We start from the raw sequence: 13,009 nt of genomic DNA, 5'->3' as shown, positions 1-13,009 counted from the left end.
AAATCGATAAAATAATCCATTCTAAACATTTGCTCTCGGTTATAGCATATCACAAATTAATAATTAATTTATCACTAAGATTTTTTCTGTAAAAAAACAATAAAAAACTAATATTATTATTATTATATTAAAAACACAAATAAATATACTACTTATGGGTTAGGGTCTATCGTGTATGGCTTTGGGATTATGACTTATGGATTAGAGCTTAGAACTTATGCTTAAGGTTAAGGGCTTATGTATTATGGATTAAGGCCTATGATTTATGGCTTATGACTTATTGTTTATGCGATAGGGAAAAGGCTTATGACATTGGGCTTATGCTTGGGGATTATGACATAGGCTTATGCTTTAGGTTTATTGACTTAGGGATTATGCCTTATGGCTTAGCGCTTAGGGATTCTGAAATATGGCTTAGGGCTTAGGGCTCATAGGGTATGACAAAGGGTCTATGGCTTATAGTTTAGGGAAGAAATCTTAAATCTTATGACTTACGACTTAAGGCATATGACTTATGGCACAAGGCATAAAGCGTACACAGTGTCAATGGCTTGTGGAGAAAGGCCCAAGCTTAAAAGGTTCCATGTTGTTATTGGAATCTTGAGAACTGTTATATACATGCCTTAAAAAGGTTCAACGTTGTTATGGCTTAAGACCTATGGCATATGGCCTAAACTGTGACATCCCCAAATTCACGGCCAGAAAAGACCGGTTTGTTTATGCTTCGTTTTATAAAATCAGAGTAATTCTTTGATTAAAAGAGTTGCGGAATTTGTTCCCAAAACAAAATGTTATAAGAATTTATCAAAACATTTATCAAAGAGAATGTACTTTTCATTAATAATAAAACCTCGGGATGTCATGTTCCGATACAGACCAAAAGCATAAACAGTATTAAATAGACCTTACAACAGTCATTTATAACTACTGGTCTATAATCCAAAATCTCTCGTCAAGTCCACCAACTTATACTCTTGTGCCATTACCTGTAATGCAAATAAAACTGAGTGGGTAAGGCTTGGGAGCCTGGTGAGCATGTAGGGTTTTCAACCCACAATAATATAATTATTATATTTAATCATCAAACAATCAACCTAATTACCCATCCCCATTATCTCCTTTTGTTTCTTAAAGATTTACCCTAAGAATCAACTATTCATCGTTCATTTATTCCTAAGGATTGACCTAAAGAATTGGCACAAAGTCCATTTGCTACCACGGTTTATACAATAGGCACTACGTCGCATAGTCACCAGGGTTCAGACAATAGGCACTACGTCTCATAGTCACCAGGGTTTACACAATAGGCACTACGTCGCATAGTCACCAGGGTTTACACAATAAGCACTACGTCGCATAGTCACCAGGGTTTACACAATAGGCACTACGTCTCATAGTCACCAAATATTTCATCTACCCATGTTCTGCCCAACATATTTGTAGATATAAAATACATATACGGTTTAAGTCATTTAAAACCTATATAAAATATTCATCCAACACCCATCTCAAGTTAACAAACAATATATAAACACATAGCACGTATTTCATAGCAAATACTTCATATCTATGTGTTAGAAGAAAGTAACTACACACTCACTTGATCAGAAGATGATCGGGCAGCACTACGGCTCTAAGAGTAGTATTTCTTCGGTGAAACTAGAAGATCTTCACACACCGGGCTTCTTGCAGGCAGAGCTTCGACTCGGAAACTCTTTTCTTCTCAGGATTTTCGGGCTTCGGGACTTGCTTCGGGTCTCGGGATGATACCGGGGCTTCGGGGGGTTAAAATAGGGCTTAGATAGGGTATCGGGAGTGGGAGAGTATGGGAGGAGCAACCAAAATCGGCTGACCCTTGATTTCTATTTATAGGGCCATTTTTCTGGATTCAAGTCGTGAATCTCAAATATTCACGTCGTGAGTTCAATAGTCATCAGGTGCGTCATCGCAACTTGCGTCTGTCAGGCTCCAGAAGTCATAAATACTGAGTTCACGTCGTGAACACTGTATTCACGTCGTGAACTCTGACAGTTTTGGGGTTTCGCGCCCCGAACTTCAGAAATTCATAACTTTCGCATACGAACTCCGTTTTCGACGTTCTTTATATCCACGCGTAGGTGAGATTATGCTCTACAACTCTCGTTTAGACTTCGTCGGCTAATTTTGACTTTATTTTTATTATATTTTTATTATATTATTTTTAGTAGGCCGGGACAGGAAAACTCCGTTAGAAATCCATAACTTCTTCGTCTGACGTCCATTTTCGTCTGTCTTTTTACCGTTGGACTACTATCGATGAGATCTTCGATTCTCGTTTAGATTGTTTCGGCTAGAAATCACTCGATCTCATATTCGAACTTCGGGCTGCATACTGCTAATGCTGAAACTTCGAAAAATCATAACTTCCTCATACGAAGTCAGATTTAGACGTTCTTTTTATGCACGCTCTCGGTTTAACATATTATACGACTTTCATTTAGATCGCTAAGGCCAAATATCGCTCTAACGTAAATTCACTATTTACGTCGCGCTGTGTCGTGCCGGTTCTGTCGCGAAACTTCGACAGGTCATAACTTCTTCGTTATAACTCGGATTTCGGCGTTCTTTATATGTACGGAATCCTTGTAACATATACTATAACTTAGTTAAGATTAATCCTTCTAAATAATCTTCCATCAAAAAGTCATTTTTTGATGCTTATCGTCTCTAAATTGACTAGCCCGGATCTACGGGCGTTACAATTATCTCCCCCTTAGGATGATTACGTCCCGGAATCATCAACGAAATAAGACTTGTATACTGATTCCATACGTTATCTCTTCATCCTAGGTAATAACTGTAAGTTCTATGTTTCCTCGAAAGAGTATCTAACTCTTGGACTTCTCGATAGCAGGTAGTGCTCAATCCTGCATCTGCTCTTCGTACTATGTTGGACTTTCAATCGTAACCTTCGAGTTACAAAATAAATCCTTATTGAGGACTCCTTCTTCTTCTTAGGATAAGTACTTTCCTTTATCTATTGTAACAGACCGATGGGTCATGTTCTAATGACCTCTCATCGTATGATGCAACGCTTAGACTCAAGTCTCTTAGGGTCAAATTCTAGAATGGAATATACCTTCCTTCATATTCTAATGTGATATAATCACATTTTTACATGTAGCATTTCTAGCTACACGCTTCCTTAACAACGAGCGTGATGCTATCGATCGCATTGATTTCAATCTTCTGACATGAGTCAGATGCTACCTCGAACTTGGTTCTATGAACCACGTAACAAACTCATCGTAGCCGGACTCAATTTGATATGACCGCTAGGGTCAGAATATCAATCATCTTCTTAGTCACTACCGAAACAATGGTAACGACATACTTGAATAAAAACAGAATCAATCACTAGCTTCTTGGTAACCTTGTGACTTTCCCTGATCCAAGCGTGAGTCCTGTGCTTCCAGTAGTATAGATCTCTACTACTATTCACACCTACTCATACTCGTCCCAAGTATTGTCTTGCAGTCCCCAAGTCCTAAAATCACCAAACAATTTAACACATACGAATGTGTCCATATAATCATAGAAATTTTCCTAGACTCTACTAGGACTTCTTCCATGCGTATCTTCAATCATTAATTCTACTTCAACTGGGTTGGTGATGGAAATTCCAGACTATGGGACAACTTCAAGAATTACACCAATCGTTCCATCATCCTGCCAATCGAAGGTGTACCTCAGACGTACTGTACTCCTCTAAACGTTCCGTTATTTTATCAGACATATTCTAAAGGCAAGATACCACTCTTACGATATCTTCCGATAGGTGTCATTCACTATCAGAAGCCTTTCATTTCCTCCATTTACTCAATTCTCTACGAGTCTTCACCATAACGCTTTGTACATCCAAGCAGACATTCGGTGTACCGGGCGAGAATTTAAGATAAGAAAGCTTTAATTACGATAGACGTATAAATCTCCTTATCACTCCGAAACGTTTACATGCTAGTTCTAATACCGTAGTCATACGCTTAGAATCCTAAACACATAAGGTTTCCAGATCCGGTTGGCAACAAACCATAGATCCGGACAAATAATATCATATATGGCAAACATATAACATTTAGCACATAAAAGCATTTTAGGCAACTTTCCTAAAATAAACTAGTGCTCGTGTTAATTTAGGTGTACTACCTAAAATATAAAAGACACACTCAACTCACAATCATCGCTTAGCATCCTAAGTTTAAGTCTAGAAATCCTACAAATTCCTAGTTCGCTTAAACTAATGCTCTGATACCAACTGTGACATCCCCAAATTCACGGCCAGAAAAGACCGGTTTGTTTATGCTTCGTTTTATAAAATCAGAGTAATCATTTGATTAAAAGAGTTGCGGAATTTGTTCCCAAAACAAAATGTTATAAGAATTTATCAAAGAGAATGTACTTTTCATTAATAATAAAACCTCGGGATGTCATGTTCCGATACATACCAAAAGCATAAACAGTATAAAATAGACCTTACAACAGTCATTTATAACTACTGGTCTATAATCCAAAATCTCTCGTCAAGTCCACCAACTTATACTCTTGTGCCATTACCTGTAATGCAAAGAAAACTGAGTGGGTAAGGCTTGGGAGCCTGGTGAGCATGTAGGGTTTTCAACCCACAATAATATAATTATTATATTTAATCATCAAACAATCAACCTAATTACCCATCCCCATTATCTCCTTTTGTTTCTTAAAGATTTACCCTAAGAATCAACTATTCATCGTTCATTTATTCCTAAGGATTGACCTAAGGAATTGGCACAAAGTCCATTTGCTACCACGGTTTATACAATAGGCACTACGTCACATAGTCACCAGGGTTCATACAATTGGCACTACGTCTCATAGTCACCAGGGTTTACACAATAGGCACTACGTCGCATAGTCACCATGGTTTACACAATAGGCACTACGTCGCATAGGCACTACGTCGCATAGTCACCAGGGTTTACACAATAGGCACTACGTCTCATAGTCACCAAATATTTCATCTACCCATGTTCTGCCCAACATATTTGTAGATATAAAATACATATACGGTTTAAGTCATTTAAAACCTATATAAAATATTCATCCAACACCCATCTCAAGTAAACAAACAATATATAAACACATAGCACGTATTTCATAGCAAATACTTCATATCTATGTGTTAGAAGAAAGTAACTACACACTCACTTGATCAGAAGATGATCGGGCAGCACTACGGCTCTAAGAGTAGTATTTCTTCGGTGAAACTAGAAGATCTTCACACACCGAGCTTCTTGCAGGCAGAGCTTCGACTCGGAAACTCTTTTCTTCTCAGGATTTTCGGGCTTCGGGACTTGCTTCGGGTCTCGGGATGATACCGGGGCTTCGGGGGGTTAAAATAGGGCTTAGATAGGGTATCGGGAGTGGGAGAGTATGGGAGGAGCAACCAAAATCGGCTGACCCTTGATTTCTATTTATAGGGCCATTTTTCTGGATTCAAGTCGTGAATCTCAAATATTCATGTCGTGAGTTCAATAGTCATCAGGTGCGTCATCGCAACTTGCGTCTGTCAGGCTCCAAAAGTCATAAATACTGAGTTCACGTCGTGAACACTGTATTCACGTCGTGAACTCTGACAGTTTTGGGGTTCGCGCCCCGAACTTCAGAAATTCATAACTTTCGCATACGAACTCCGTTTTCGACGTTCTTTATATCCACGCGTAGGTGAGATTATGCTTACAACTCTCGTTTAGACTTCGTCGGCTAATTTTGATTTATTTTTATTATATTTTTATTATATTATTTTTAGTAGGCCGGGACAGGAAAACTCCGTTAGAAATCCATAACTTCTTCGTTTGACGTCCGTTTTCGTCTGTCTTTTTATCGTTGGACTACTATCGATGAGATCTTGGATTCTCGTTTAGATTGTTTCGGCTAGAAATCACTCGATCTCATATTCGAACTTCGGGCTGCATACTGCTAATGCTGAAACTTCGAAAAATCATAACTTCCTCATACGAAGTCAGATTTAGACGTTCTTTTTATGCACGCTCTCGATTTAACGTATTATACGACTTTCATTTAGATCGCTAAGGCCAAATATCGTTCTAACGTAAATTCACTATTTACGTCGCGCTGTGTCGTGCCGGTTTTGTCGCGAAACTTTGACAGGTCATAACTTCTTCGTTATAACTCGGATTTCGGCGTTCTTTATATGTACGGAATCCTTGTAACATATACTATAACTTAGTTAAGATTAATCCTTCTAAATAATCTTTCATCAAAAAGTCATTTTTGATGCTTATCGTCTCTAAATTGAGTAGCCCGGATCTACGGGCGTTACATAAACCTTAAACCATTAACCAAAAACTACAAATCTTAAGCCCTAACAGTTGATTTTTGACTTTTCCATTTATGTTGTATAAACATTTTTTTGTAGCACTTAGCATTTAAGGGTGGGTGTTTGTGGGTATACACTTAACATGGGGTCAGGCCCGGTACAGACGTTGGGCAACCCGGGCGGTCGCCCAGGGCCCGTGGCTCTAAGGGGCCCAAAACTCATAGAATATATGGTATATATGTAGAGAGAAAAAAATCAACTTATCTAAAAATGCTAGGATTTTTTTTAAATTAGTTGTTTTTGTAATGTTGTAGCCATATTTTTGCTTTTTAATATTAATAGTGAATTTTATAACGGTTTATTTATTTTCAACTTTAGAGACCCATTTTTCTTTTCGCCCTGGGCCCACTACATCTTCGGACCGGCCCTGCATGGGGTATGGATGGTACTTAGCATTTAAGGGTGGGTGTTAGGTGTAGGTGTTGGTAGTCATGCTTTGGTGGATATGAGAAGAGTGTGTATGGGTGTGTGTATGTGTGGGTATACATGCATGTAAAGGTGGGTTAGGGTAGGATGTGTGGAGAGGGGTTTAAGAGATGGTAGGGTGTACGTGTGGGTTTATGCGTAGGTATGAGTATCTTATGGGTTATGCCTAAGGTTTAGGGCTTATGTCTTATGGATTAAGGCCTATGACTGTAGCTTAGGACTTATTTCTTGTGCCTTAGGGGTTAAAGGCTTATGGTATTAGGTTTATGCTTGGGGATTATGACTTAGGCTTATGGTATTAGGTTCATTCTTGGGGATTATGACTCACCCCACCCATATCCACACCCACCCACCCTCACCCCATATGCCCCTATATTACCCTTATACACCTACCCCACACCCATTCCGATCCCTACCCCTCATACCAACACCCACATGCTCACCCCAACCTACCCCATATTCACCTTAACCCAACCCTCACTCCCGTACCTACAAACCCATGTTGACACCCATCCCACCCACCCATACACACAACCCCTATATTAACCCCTACCACCCCATATCTATATCCATACCCATACGAAACTTAAATATTTGCTTTAGAGTAATTCATGGTTCATCATTATTAAACAAATTCTAGAAAATCTTTTAAAAATGAAGTGAATTCAAAAATTTAAAACTAATTCATTAGGATAACAATTTTTTAGATATAAAATGTAACAAAAATTATAATCAAATAAACTTATACTTTTTCTTTTTTAACTTTTTGAAACCCAAAATATCTAACTAGGGTATTTTTTTTCATTTTTAAAAATTTCAAAATCATCAAAATTTTGAATTTTTTTTCTACATACTTATATAGCTTCCCCTTCGGTGTGACCTAAAAAAACCGTTTCCGCATCTCTCACGATTTCGTATCTACTCCTATCCCGATCTCCCCCATCGTATCTTCTTTCTTACAGGCGTATCCTTCATTAGGTGCGTTTCTACTCGCCGCCTCATCTATGTTCCTCTCTCTCAATCGGTGGACAGTGAATCATTAGGCTAAACCCTAAAAGGTGAAGATTGAAGTCGGTTCAAGAAATCCTACATAGAGCAAAAAATAAAGCCACACAGAATCTAGAATTTCGTCTGTGGAATCCAAGGCAGTATAGCATAGGGCCAACACGAATATGGCCTCCCAAGTTCGTTAAAACTCATAATCTGAAGATCATCACTCACACATGTACGTCTCTTTATGATACAATTTTGTTTTGCAATTTTCTTGTGTTTTATTATGTCTTAAAAGAACTCTATGCTATTTGTTCAATAGTTTGAAGAAAATGGAGTCTTTAAGTTTCGTTAGTTGGTTTAATGAATCATTTCGTTTTGATTTACAATAGCTGGAAATCCCATGGATGTGAAGGAGGTGAAGGAGGAGACTGAGATGCCGGAAGCGAAAATGAAGATGAGTAGAGAGAGAATTCAAGGGGAGGAGTTGACGAATGTTGAGCAAATTGCATTAGTTGAGAGATGCAACAAGCATAAATCGAAAAGGAAAATCAATTTGTGTAAATTTCTTTCACATTTTCTTCTATAATTATCGCAAATTGATGAACATTTGAGAGTAAATTGAGATTCTTATGATTCATTCAATCACTTGAAGATGTTATATCTGATTCAGTTTTCGTCTTCAATAAAATCATCAATTTGAGAATTTATTTGGACATTCTTTCTGTTATTCTTTCAAATTGCAAATTGATGAATATGTTAGGCTAAATTTAGATTCTGGTGATTCATTCAAGCCATCGAAGTTGTCCTATATGAGGGAAACAGGTTGATGTTTATAATTAAGCAACTTCTTAAATTAAACTATCAACTAGCTTCTTTAACTACTAATGTTCTGTAAATGTAAGTGAATACAGGTGAAGGTCATTTGTGTGCTGATGTTCCAGGTCTAACATATGATCAAGCTGTTATATCACATGCCCAACATTTTATTACATCCTGATGTACCATTAGTTTTAAATGTTAGTGTTGTAAAGTCAATAAAAAATATTTTACTATTTATATTTCTTGAGAAATTCATATTGCAGGAGAAACTGTTTGTGGTCTTCCTCTTGATGATGTGGCTATTGAATCATGACATTTATGTGGAGTTGCTGGTATAATGGGTGTTGCACTCTCGATTTGTATGCTTCCAGGTCATCCAAAATCAGATTGTTTGGGTCCAAAAACAATGGATCTTGATCTTGAAATTGTAAGTAGATTGGTTTCTCTACTTCATACTGCATTTGTGAGCTTGGATTTTATTTTTAAAGTTAATTAAGTTGCATTTGTTTCAACATGGCGCAGTTGGTGCAGTTGTCGTCAACATCCAACTTGTGGATTTGGTGGTATCCCATGTGTTGAATTGTATAATCTTTTCCAGTAAGCTACAAATGCTTTCTGTAACAGGCAATAGATTTTAAATTTTATAAAATTGCATTGAATTATGTAGAACTAAAGTTAGGTAATTTGAACTCTATGAATCATGATTTTTTTTCCTTTTGTGTTTCTCTATTGTTGTTGCTTCTTATATGCCTTTTGTGTGCCCCTAACCAATTTCTTTTCTCTAATACTACTGCAGGTACCACATATAGAATCAACTCAAGAAAATGAACTTCAAAACTCCAAGAAGCGCAAAAAGAGTTTTACACGAGAGATGCCATTGCTAAAGCATACAAGGAGCACTATGAATAAGATAAATCAGTTCTAGTTTTTGGTTTCTAACTTTTTCCTTTTTTTAGCATATTTTGTAGATTTGTTTTGATTAAATGGATTTTTTACAATTTAATTTGGGAACTTATGTATGGATTATTTTCATTTGATTTATTATTTGTATCAATATCCTTTTATCGTTTCACATTGTCGATATATGATAACCATAGTTAGAAAAATAATGTCTTTAAAATACTTTTGGCTACGGTTTAAATAACTGTCTATGATCATTGTACAAACAATAGTCACCCTTTATAATGTTTGTATGTCTAAATGATAAAATAGCTTACACTAAAAACCAAATTTTGCAGTAATAAGTTGAATATTGGTCACAATTACAAACACCATTGTGTCTATAAATCAATTATGATTATTTTTATAACTAATTTATATGTCAGAATTATATAAAATAGTCATAGTTACAACTTTTTATGTGTTTGAATGATAGAATCGGTGATAATAAGTAATATAAATATGACCGTAAGCTAATATTAAATCCATAGAATCGGTGATAATAAGTAATATAAAATAGTCATAGTTACAATTTACATGTAACCATTTATTTACATGGTCATATTTACCATAAATGCATGTCAGCAAAATATACCCAATAGTTTTAATAAACTTAGAATTGTGTGACAACTTATTAGCAAAACGCCACATTGAAACAACATGTATGTAGCCGGTTGGTGATCTATAGTCACTACAATTACTAAATAAATGTGTCTACTAACGGTTTAACGCCACAATATTGGATAAAATGATTGATTTTAGCAACAAAGTTCCCTACCCAATAGCCACACTTTTATAATACAACCACATTTTTTCATATCATACGGACACTAAATTTTAAAGTGACCATAAGACCCATACGATGGCGTCACCTTCCGTCACACTTTCAATGAAAAAATAAAATGTCACTATATGCATATGGTCACACGTTTATGGTGTGTCCGTAGGTCATTTTTGTACTAGTGGTCGTTGTAGTTTTTAAGGCTTTTGTGGCATATTTTTATGTCACGATAAAATATTTTTTGTGGCACATATTTTGTGTCAGTAAATACTAATTCAATTTTAGAATTTATGTTGTTTTAGTGGCACTTTTTAATTGCCACAATACAATAAAAGTTTTTGTGGCATATATTTTGTGCCATTAAATACTAATGTGATTCTAGAATTATACTACTAACAGTGACATACTTTTTAGCTATGATATAAAATAAAAAAGCTAATTAAAATATAATCCATAGAAAATAATAGAAATTTCACTGTTTTACATCAATGCCAAATATGTTTAAATGTCGAACCACATAGACATTAAATATATAAAAAAACTAAACAAAAACAAAAGTAACAAAAAAACTAAACAAAAACAAAAGTAACAAAAAAAACTTTACAATTCATTGCAGTTGAACTTCTTTCCTAAACTTCATGTAATCTCTTGTAAACTTTGACCCGCTTCCTAATTGTATAAACATTGTCGTCTTTAATGAGTTTTCTCCCCTTTATGAAGAATTAAAATGTTAAAATAAGGAAAATAATATATATATATATATATATATATATATATATATATATAATATGTGGTCAAAAGAGTACACTCACAAATGTGAAATGGAAGGATTTACACAACCTGATTGAGACATAACAGGTGTCATAAGCAAAGTTGTTTGATTAATAATACTTACAGTTTCTTCCTACAACCATATAATAGATACACAAGAACTTCAAGTTACTATGGTGATATTTTTTTTAAATTGAATTGAAAGAGTGAATATAAGTGGGATGCTATGTAATGTTAGATTAATGGTATGAGTTACGTCATGTGTGAGATTCCTTAGTTTCTTAAAGTGGGAGAAACATTTTCAAAGCCATATAAGTAAAATATATTAACAAACATATAACGAGTGCTAAAAGGCTGAGGAAATGACTACCTTGTTTGCAGCTTCCACAACAGTCCCCATGAGTCCTTGGTTCTTGCACCATTCCAACCTACTAGAAATTGTGGGTGATTTCTAAGAAAATAAACCTAAGTTTGCAGCTCCAGTGATCCCAAGATAATTAGCATTGAATCCACCACTCAATAAAGTAGCCTGCATAAATTATTCTTTAATAATTAAACGTCATTGACAAAAAGAAGCTATGGAAAGATAAGTATCTTAAAATAAGGCACGGATGAAAAGTCAATGTTAACTTACCTGTGCCTTAGTTTGTTCAAGTTCTTGTTCAAGATGAAACGGATTCAAACGACTAACTTGTACCGAACATATAAGCCTAATAACAAAATGCAAGGTTCATAATAAGTTGTTAAATGAAAGCATACTAAAAAGATGATAATTTTATGCATATTTTTGTATAACTAGATGAGAGTTTAAACTTCATAACCTAAAATAAAAGGCAGTTTTTAGAATTCTAAATTGAAAAAGGAAAGTGATTTCTCTTTCATGTCCCCTGTCTTTTTCAGCAAACGGCTTTTACGAGGTTCTTCACTATTTTGTGCAAGACGTCTTTGAACCTGCAAAGTAAACTTTAGTTATTAATTGTAAATAAAAATATAAAATAGTAACTAAGCATGACTTCTAATATCGGTCAATAGCAAGGCTAGTCATTAGCATATTGTACCTTATCACATGGTTTACTTGCTTCTTGATCGAAATGACTAGAAGGTCCAATTGTTGTGTGTCAAGCATTCTCTGACTAAAAACACAACAATATACTTTTTTTTCTTCAGAAAAGCGATAAAAAATCATGAGGATAACAAGAAAGATGAGCATTTTAAATGATTACATGGTTGTATAGCTTTGCATACATCCCTATAATGGCAGCATATGCATCCTGATAGATGTTGCCTTTGAAATCTCCCCACATGCTAAACTGATGTATAAGATCATCTACATCAATCCTCTTTGAGTTGATATACTGATTAGATGAGGAATTCATGGTGTTTTGTTAGTCCACTGAATATGCAACAATAAGCTTAAACTTCAGCATAACATCTTCACCGTTAAAGCAAAAACTATGAGAATGAAAGTAAAAACACTCATACATGTTAGTTATTAATATGGACTTATGGAGAGTTCATGGTTTAAACCATCACACTTTTAGATGGTTTTTATAAAGGAAAATCCCCTTCCTTCGGCTGCTTTTCACTCTGCATTCAATGTTTTCTGAATATCTCCCTGCAACAGCAACAAACAAGTTAAATTTAATAATAAACTCACTGCATGTGATGCATAATAGAGAATAAATATGCATGGAATATTGTTCCCTGAATGAATAATGGTGAATCAGTTGGCCCATAACGACCTATGACTCGACCTTATTTATCCACTAGAAACTTGGTGAAGTTCCATTTGATGCTTTTGGTCTCGACCCAATAAACCCTGTACACAGATAGGAGTACTAAAATTGCAATAAATATAATATATG

The 13,009-nt window shown here is 35.5% G+C and overlaps 1 protein-coding gene across 1 annotated transcript; it reads right to left on the bottom strand.

Moving 5' to 3' along the window:
• Nucleotides 1-11,595: 11,595 nt before the first annotated feature.
• LOC145113588 (uncharacterized) lies at nt 11,596-12,520 on the bottom strand. The gene is made up of 6 exons (XM_079049664.1): nt 12,390-12,520; nt 12,203-12,277; nt 12,050-12,095; nt 11,958-11,965; nt 11,779-11,854; nt 11,596-11,673 (listed from the first exon to the last, which is right to left on the bottom strand). Exons 1-6 carry the CDS (start codon nt 12,518-12,520, stop codon nt 11,596-11,598), a joined length of 414 nt encoding a protein of 137 aa, XP_078905790.1.
• Nucleotides 12,521-13,009: the final 489 nt, after the last annotated feature.

This window comes from Lactuca virosa, chromosome 1 (genome assembly GCF_052849685.1).
Source record: "Lactuca virosa cultivar CGN04683 chromosome 1, Lactuca_virosa_CGN04683_v6, whole genome shotgun sequence".
Taxonomy (NCBI): domain Eukaryota; kingdom Viridiplantae; phylum Streptophyta; class Magnoliopsida; order Asterales; family Asteraceae; genus Lactuca; species Lactuca virosa.
The sequence above is the reverse complement of the archived record's forward strand: the minus strand, read 5'-3'. Positions and strand labels throughout refer to the sequence as shown.